We start from the raw sequence: 9,139 nt of genomic DNA on the forward strand, positions 1-9,139 counted from the left end.
CCCTCAGGGTTTTGTTTCTGGGAACTCACACGAGAATTTCCCGATGGGTGATGTTACATCCCGGCCCGGGGCAGATCATTTCCCAGGCCCATTCCACCACCGTAGCACGATATTGTCCGCTTTGGGCCCCGACCACGCCCTCACGGTTTTGTTTCTGGGAACTCACACGAGAATTTCCCGATGGGTCACCCATCCTGGGAATGCTCTCGCGCGCTACTCGCTTAACTTCGGAGTTCCCATGGAACCCGAAGTCAGTAAGCTCCCAAAATGCCTCATGCTAGGTAGAGATGAGAATATACATATAAGGATCGCTCCCCTGGGCGATGTGGGATGTCACAATCCACCCCCTTTAGGGGCCCGACATCCTCGTTGGCACACACGCGGCTAGGGTTAGCCTTTGATACCAATTGTCACATCCTGGCCGGGGCGGGACCACTTCCCGGGTCCGACTTCACCGTAACACGATATTATCCACTTTGGGCTCCCAACACACCCTCATGGTTTTATTTCTGGGAACTCACACGAGAACTTCCCGATGGGTCACCCATCCTGGAAATGCTCTCGCGCGCTACTCACTTAACTTCAGAGTTCCCATGGAACCCGAAGCTAGTGAGCTCCCAAAAGGCCTCGTGCTAGGTAGATATGAGAATATATATATATATATATATAAGGATCGCTCCCCTGAGCGATGTGGGATGTCACAGTTGTAATGTGTTTTTAAAATGTTTTTAAATTAGAAAATGGGTAGATAAAGGTATTTGAATATTCAAATTTAAAATTTTTTAAATTCAAAAATAAAGAATTTAAATAATTTTTATTTTCAAGTGGCAAAATAGGTGTAATAAAATATCAAATAAAATTGGACCCAATCTGAAAACAGGTGAATTTTTTGGACCTGGATCAAACTGCCCTTTTAATCATGATAAAACACTTAAAAGGGAAGTAACTACCACTTAAACTTAAGAGAATGTGTTTGCTAAAAGCTTTGCTTAACATGGGATAACTGCAACCACAATGGATGGGGCAGTTATGACCTTACACGATTAAAACTGCTGCATGGTCTCTCTTCTCGAACGCCAGTTCATTTTGATACAATCTCCATCACTTGTAGAATATTTTTGAGTCCTAGAGAAGAGAACAACACAACCCTTCATGCACCACAAGTTCTTGCAGTAAAACCTGCTACTGCAAACCCTAGTTCCATTGTGATTACATTGTTTCTTGCTTTCTGATCTCTATGGCGAACTCAGAAAGTAAGTGTTGAATGTTTAAGTAAGTTTATATTAGTGTAATCACTCTAATCTCTCATACTTACACGTAGTTCAAATATTAGGTTGATTATACTTAAGTTCCACATATAAAGGTTTACTTATATAACATCACTTATGAGAACAACGTTTTTATTTTATTTATTTATTTTTTTTATTACAAGCGGTATTCTATAATAACGTATTATAGAAGAAGGAGAAGACGATGCTAACAACCAGCACAATCTATCACTTATTTTACAAAATTGGAGTCGTTAATAACTCTGGTTGGTTAAAATTTTTTGAAAACGATGAATTTTGTTAGATTAGCCACTAACGATGTCTGAACTTACACCGTTATGCAAAGACTCAACTTCTTTTCACTATTGTGGTAAAGCGCCACTTGTTCTTATTAGTTAAATTGAGATACCTATTAATAATTTTACATAATTTCAAGAAAGAAAAATAAATAAATCATGAGCGTGGTGTTCCCCTCCCCAGAAATGCGAGTAAAGCAGCGCATTCGCTCATCCATGCACACAATCTTATATTAACTTTTTATTTCCAATCCGCGAAGCTGAGTTTCCTTCCAAATCTTGCCAAACGTCACTGTGAAACAGTCGATACGCAAGCAAGCAATCACAATTAAAACGCCAACGATCCCATCAAACTTCCCAACCTCCTATACGACTCCATTAATACAGAAAATATCAGCTCTTGAAATCCAGAACCAGAGAGAGAGTGTGTGTGGTAGTAATTTGCAATCCAGAAAATGGGCAGCAGCGGAAAGGGCCGGACAGTTCTGGAGGTGGGAGCCGACGGCGTCGCTCTCATCACCATCATCAACCCACCTGTCAATTCCCTCTCGTTCGATGGTACTTTCCTTCCCTCCAATTTTACCCATCACAAGTTTTGATCTTTTGGGATTTTGATTTGTTTATTTTTGTGGGTTTTCAGTTTTATGTTCTGCAAGTATTTGTATATGTTTCAATAGTTAACCGGGTAGCTGAAATTTTTATCCTTTGATCCATAATTTGATTCAAATAAGTATACTGTCATTAACCAAAACGTGTTTAAATTCTACTAATTCCCCTCTCTCCCTCTCTGTGTTTCAGTGTTGTACAGCTTGAAAGACAGTTATGAGGAGGCCTTGCGAAGAAATGATGTGAAGGCAATTGTTATAACAGGTATATGGGGCAATTTGGTTATCGTTTTTCAAGAGCTGGGGCTGTTTGCTAATGAAAATCATGTTGGTTGGAGCAGGTGCTAAAGGAAAATTTTCGGGTGGTTTCGATATTTCTGCTTTCGGTGGACTCCAAGGGGGGCAGAAGCGTATGTTTAATTTTTTCATGTTTGTATTTTAATGATCTAGTAAATAGTATTTCATCACTACATGGTCTATTAAGTTCCCAACTCCCTGGTTATGTGTTGCAGAGGAGCAAAAGCTCGGTTTTATATCCGTGGAGGTAATCACTGACATTTTTGAAGGTAAATAACTGTTTTGTTTTGTGCTTTTACTTATTGTATATCCCTTTTACAAGAACGGCATTGCTTGAATTGACCTTTGATGGGTTGCTTGATTTTCCAGGTGCAAGGAAACCGTCAGTTGCCGCCATTGATGGCCTTGCACTGGGGGGAGGTTTGGAGGTGGCAATGGTATGTGTTGCAGTTGTTTTGGAGTTTTGACTGAAGGCTTTCATACTGGATTTTGTTTGATGAAATTTTTATGTTCTTGTGTCAGGCATGTCATGCCCGAATTTCGACTCCTACTGCACAATTAGGGTTGCCCGAGCTGCAGCTTGGACTCATTCCCGGTTTTGGAGGTATGACTCCAGTTTTTTGAATTGATTAAGTATCATAATTTAATACTGAAATACCTTCATGTTGAAAGCTTAGATGAGAGAGCTGGTTTGTTATCAATAAACTTTACTGAGACATTGTATCAAATACTGCATTCATCTGGTTGGTGGCCGAGGCCGTCCCCTGTTCTGTGAGCTCATCTTACTGGCCATGAAAAGAGAAAAGAAAAAGAATACAGTTGCAGGATCATATCAGAATGTATATGACATATCGGCATTGTTGATATGATATTCTTGCATATTTTAGATTGCAATCACATGAACCTGAATTTTCTCAGGAACGCAACGGCTTCCACGTCTTGTTGGAATCTCAAAGGCACTTGAGATGATGCTGGTGTGTTGTGCATTTGGTCATTTCTAAACATCTTAATATCTTGTATAGTTTTGGCATGCTGACTTTATTAATACTGATTAAATTCCCTCCCCCATTTCCTTTTGTGTATGCCTGATTAGACATCAAAACCAGTTAAAGGGGAAGAGGCTTATGATTTAGGCCTTGTCGATGCTATTGTTTCACCTGATCAGTTGGTAAGCACTGCACGTAAGTGGGTGTTGGATATCTTGGAGCGTAGAAGACCTTGGGTTGCTAGTCTTCACAAAACCGACAAGTTAGAGCCCCTTGGAGAAGCTAGGGAAATACTTAAATTTGCAAGAGCTCAAGTCCGGAAGCAGGCTCCCAATCTCAAACACCCATTGGTTTGCATTGATGTTGTTGAGGAGGGTATAGCTTCTGGGGGTCGGTCTGGACTTTTGAAGGTCCTTATCTGTTTCCATATTCTCTTTTATTTTGCCTAACATATATACATGCAATGGTAAGACACAGTTTCTGGCTATTTCAGGAGGCTGAATCATTTCAAGGACTTCTGCAGTCAGACACTTGCAAGAGCTTGGTCCATGTCTTCTTTGCTCAACGTGGAACATCAAGGGTTTGACACAACTTTTCCTGATTCATCTCTACTATATAACCAACCTGCATCCTGTGATGGAATTTAAACTGGATGATGAACTTTTAACTTATTTCCCTACTGTTAATTTGAAAGCAATTCTATCAAATTCAACTATCTTTGATTCCTATTGAAGCAGGATGATTGTGTGGATGTTTAAGTTTGGTCAATACTTAGTTGTTTAGCTGCTTTTTAGGAAGTTAAAGGAATTTTTTAGCCATGTCTGTTGAACTTATACCTTAGTAACTAAAATTTAACTAGTTTTGGTTGAAAATTCATAAGAACACGCATCTCTTAAAAATTGGAATTGCGCTTCCGAGTAACAATTTTAATTGATGAAACGTAGGATAGCATTATTGTAAAATTGGTTACTAACTGATATTTGGCCTTATCATAAAACCACATTTTCTTTGATATAACTTTCTAATACGTGAATTGTTGTCTCATAACTGTATATAGGTACCTGGGGTTACTGATCGTGGTTTGATGCCTAGACGAGTGACTAAGGTTGCTGTCATTGGTGGAGGGTTAATGGGGTCTGGAATAACTACCGCATTGATTCTTAGTGGTTATCCAGTGATCCTGAAAGAAGTAAACGATAAGTTCTTGCAGGCTGGGATTGGTAGAGTCAGAGGTGAGGCTAGAAGTCCTTTTAGAATTTAAGGTTCTACTTTATTATTGTATTTTAAATTGATATTTTCTTCTAAAAGCTAATCTTTCATTTATTTTCACACGTGTAGTAACAAATAACAATGCTTCTAAAAGTTTTATTCTTGTAAGAATTAAAATAAAATACGTATTATTTGTTCCTGTGTATAATATCAGCTCGTTGTTAAGTATTTGTGATGGCAATCTGCTATAAGTTGTCACTTTTCTGGTTCAGCCAATCTGCAGAGCCGTGTCAAGAAAGGGAAAATGACTCAAGAAAAGTTTGAGAAGACCGTCTCTCTTCTTAAGGGTGTCCTGGATTATGAAAACTTTAGAGATGTAGATATGGTCATAGAGGTAATTATTAAAGCATGTTCAATTTCGTTCACCCTTTTTATATTATTTTGGCAGATAGGGGAAAAGGTCTGACATATTCATCTTCTATGCTTGAAATAGGCCGTTATTGAGAATGTTTCTCTAAAGCAGCAGATTTTTGCTGATCTTGAAAAATATTGCCCACAACACTGCATACTTGCAAGTAATACTTCCACAATCGACTTGAATCTCATTGGAGAGAAGACCAAGTCTCATGATCGGATTATTGGTGCCCATTTCTTTAGGTAATACTGTGAAGTGTCTGTTTGTCCTGGTTTTTTCTTTTTTCCTCAAATTGCTAACTTGAGAACTGATTGTGCTCTCTGCTCAGCCCGGCACATGTCATGCCACTTCTGGAAATTGTTCGTACTAATCAGACATCTCCCCAAGTTATTGTTGATTTGCTAGAAGTTGGGAAGAGAATAAAGAAAACACCAGTTGTTGTTGGGAATTGCACAGGATTTGCTGTGAACAGAATGTTCTTTCCTTATACGCAAGCTGCTCTCTTACTTGTTGAACGAGGTGCTGATGTTTATCAGATTGATATGGTAATCACCAAATTCGGAATGCCTATGGGCCCATTCAGGTCAGTAATACTTTTGTGAAAACTTATGATTTGGCGGTTCCTGCATTTTCCCTCACACAAAATTTCCTTTTTCTGTCATTAACCTGAGTTTGATATCCTATATTTTCATTCAGATTGGTTGATCTGGTTGGGTTTGGCGTGGCAATTGCAACTGGCATGCAATTTGTTGTGAACTTTCCTGAGCGGACATATAAATCAATGCTTATCCCCTTGATGCAGGAGGACGGGAGGGCAGGTAATAATTTGTTGTTAGGCTTGTAGTTGGCTGGTTGAAAATTTATTTACCAACTTTGTACTTATACAGTTATACTTACAGATCATAAGTATTTTTCATAAGAGAATAGATTCCTTACATTCTTATTGTCTTAGGTGAAACTACTCGAAAAGGGTTCTATACTTATGATGATAGGCGCAAAGCTAGCCCAGATCCTCAATTGAAAGGATATATTGAGAAGTCAAGAAGCATTTCGGGTGTTTCCATAGATCCCAAGGTCTCTCTCTCTCTCTCTCACTCACCCACACCCACACCCACACACACACCCCCCCCACTATCTCCCTCATGCAATTGCTGACGCCGTCTGAATTATAAATTATAATAGTAACAATTCTGACCCAAGTTTGTGACATCTCAACTCAGCTACTGAAGTTATCAGAACAGGACATAGTGGAGATGATATTTTTCCCTGTTGTAAATGAGGCATGCCGGGTGCTTGCTGAAGGTATTGCTGTAAAAGCTGCTGACCTTGACATTGCTGCAATCATGGGAATGGGTTTCCCACCATACAGGTTTGTATTTATAGTTGGGAATACCTTAAACGCCATAAGATGTGTAATAACTTGTTTGGGTACTTCTGTTTAGGGGAGGTCTCTTGTTCTGGGCTGATTTACTTGGATCCAAGTACATATATTCAAGATTGGAGGAATGGTCAAATACTTATGGTGAATTTTTCAAGCCTTGCGCCTATTTGGCTGAAAGAGCTGCAAACGGGGCTCCTCTGGTAAGAAATCTGAACTGTTATGTTTATCCTGCAGTTTCATTGATTATACCGAATTGACTTGGCGTTGCATCTTCAAAATACTAAGCCTTTACTAGGCTATAAATTGGGCCAACGCTTTTGGTTGAACTGCTTGTGATTTACTGGTTCAGCAATGCTACGAATCTGAACTCTATTATAACTTACATGCCTATTACGTTCCATCAAAACCAAGAGGCTTATATTCCCGTACATTTCCTTTTTCCTCCCCGTAAGCCTCGAACATGCACAGAATTGCACAGCTGAACGTTATTGTGCAACGTGAACCCATGACTTTGGATTGTGGAATTTTCTGGATTAGATTACTGATTATGGCATATTATTGGTATATGTTGCTCGTTCTGCATGCCTAATAGCGCTTTCCACTGCTCCCTTGCAGAGTTCTCACTCGAACCAAGCAAAATCTCGGTTATAAGAAAGTTTCCCGGTTGCAGGGGGATCGACGGTTTTCTTCAGTCCCAAGTATCCTTCTCCTTTCCATGTTTTAGATGGCTCAGGAACAAATGAATAATGCAGGAGATGTATGGTATGGCAGGATGTGTAATAACACCTGATAGCTTGGATAATAATTTTTTGAATAAGGGATGCTTCAGGTCTAGTTCACACATTGGCTTTTCTTTCCTGAGAGGGGAAATTTGTCACTGTAAACAAGTAATTGATATAAAAGAACTCTCTTTGTTTTCTCTCAGACTTGTATGCCCATACAAAATTTATTTTCTCATGTGCGATTCGTTCTTAACATACATAACGTTGGATCAACCGTTCAAGCACTGCTTGGTGGGGTTTTGGCAACTACTCGAGAGCGAGGCTATATTTCTAAATCTTAATGAAGAAAGCAAACGCTAGATAATGTTAGCAAAAATTGTTAGTTTTCCAATGTACGTAATTTCATGCTTGAAATTCACGTGTCAACATTTGAATGAGAAAAATGAGTAGAAAAAGATAATGAAGAAAGTAACATTCATTTTGTATGTAGGGTGCATATCTTTACTAATTAATGAAATCTTATTTGTCAATCAAAAGAAGGTGAAAAGACAAATTAGTCTTCTATCACAAAAAAAAAACAAAAAATGATGGGTAATAATGTAATTTCACAGGTTCAAATTTTACTGTTTTTTTTTTATATTGAAGCCTCACCTACAGGTGATGTTAAAATATCTTCAATATTAAAAAAATAAAAAATAAAAAAAATAAAAATAAAAACAAAAAGGAAAAACCTTCCACTCCTCCCACGTTCTCTTTCTCTCTCCCTCTCTCCTTATTTTCTGAAAAAATGTGTTCATACACACAAAGTATGTAAGCAAATGCTAGTATAGTTATAGGACGTAAAATATGCATATACAAAGGGCAATGTGACGATAAAAACCGACTATTTGTTGACGAATAATTGTTATGTATACTAATTACTATATTTACTTAGTTACATCTTCAATATAAGTTGATGAATAAATGTAGTATAAATACATTCAATTATTTAATTGATAAAGCCAAAGAGCAAAATATGTTAGGAACATCAACATGTGCCATCACAACGAGGTTGCGGGTCTGCTATCTCTATATTAGAATCTCTTCTCTAATCACTTGACATATATCCACGCACTTAACCGATAATTAACACTGTTAACTTTAATATATAAAACATAAAGAATAAAATAAAAGATCAAAATAACCACCTTCTTTATTCCCCCCCACCACACCCCCCCCGGCCGCCCGTACCATGACCTCCTTCCTTAGCCACATTTCACCACATCAGCCGCAACAGCCACCCCCCACCTCATCATCACATAGCCTCTTTTTTCTCCTACAACAGACTAGGTCTCATAGACGTAGTGATTAATGGTCAAGGAATCGAATCGAATTGATCCAGAGCAGAAAAATCTAATCGAACCGAATGGGAGTCGACGATTCCAATCGATCCTACCAAATCAGAGTCGACGATTGAATCCGTGGCCATTACATCCAAGCTCCCCACCGACGTTAGGTTGTATAAAAAATAAGAACGTTCGGACCATATTCTATATTTGCTAGGAAAGTGACAATACGTACCCTCAGCTACAATCTCTCACCTGCCAGATGTGGCCCATATTATTAACAGTCTCGGTTGTATTACAACCACCAAGAGAATACAGAGAAGAAAAGAAAGGAAGAAGAAGAAAGAAGATACAGTAAAATCTTAAGGAAAAATCTGAATATTCTTTGATTACATGATAAACCCTCACAGTCTCACATTCTCTTCTTTTATACAAGAGTAACCACACCTCTACAATCTTAGCTGACTAGACCAATCTTATCCCAACAGATCCTAACTATTTTAACAGATTCTAACAACCTTTTTGATGACATGGCACTTCATATTTTGTAAGTTTTGTAAGTCAATATAGGTCAACACATATTGCTTCATGCATGTTTGGAAATAAGTCGCGCATTGGATGCTTGATGCTTCTCT

General features: G+C 38.5%; 1 protein-coding gene across 1 annotated transcript; it reads left to right on the plus strand.

Moving 5' to 3' along the window:
• The first annotated feature begins 1,695 nt into the window (after positions 1-1,695).
• On the plus strand, positions 1,696-7,381 carry LOC137730869 (glyoxysomal fatty acid beta-oxidation multifunctional protein MFP-a). The gene is made up of 18 exons (XM_068469861.2): positions 1,696-2,122; positions 2,363-2,434; positions 2,511-2,579; positions 2,682-2,735; positions 2,836-2,903; positions 2,989-3,070; positions 3,385-3,440; positions 3,560-3,862; positions 3,946-4,032; positions 4,510-4,684; positions 4,934-5,055; positions 5,155-5,318; positions 5,405-5,659; positions 5,773-5,894; positions 6,029-6,150; positions 6,297-6,445; positions 6,519-6,657; positions 7,073-7,381. Exons 1-18 carry the CDS (start codon positions 2,020-2,022, stop codon positions 7,106-7,108), a joined length of 2,178 nt encoding a protein of 725 aa, XP_068325962.2. The 5' UTR covers positions 1,696-2,019; the 3' UTR covers positions 7,109-7,381.
• Positions 7,382-9,139: the final 1,758 nt, after the last annotated feature.

Source organism: Pyrus communis, chromosome 16 (genome assembly GCF_041283825.1).
Source record: "Pyrus communis isolate YQ-2024b chromosome 16, ASM4128382v1, whole genome shotgun sequence".
Lineage (NCBI taxonomy): Eukaryota > Viridiplantae > Streptophyta > Magnoliopsida > Rosales > Rosaceae > Pyrus > Pyrus communis.

What these genes read in the sequence shown, in the direction of transcription:
- LOC137730869 (XM_068469861.2), top strand. Translation starts at nt 2,020, where the DNA reads ATGGGCAGCAGCGGAAAGGGCCGGACAGTTCTGGAGGTGGGAGCCGAC. An exon ending in GAGGTTTGGAGGTGGCAATG is followed by an intron (nt 2,904 to 2,988) that starts GTATGTGTTGCA and finishes TTCTTGTGTCAG; the next exon opens with GCATGTCATGCCCGAATTTC. An exon ending in ATGCCTATGGGCCCATTCAG is followed by an intron (nt 5,660 to 5,772) that starts GTCAGTAATACT and finishes ATTTTCATTCAG; the next exon opens with ATTGGTTGATCTGGTTGGGT.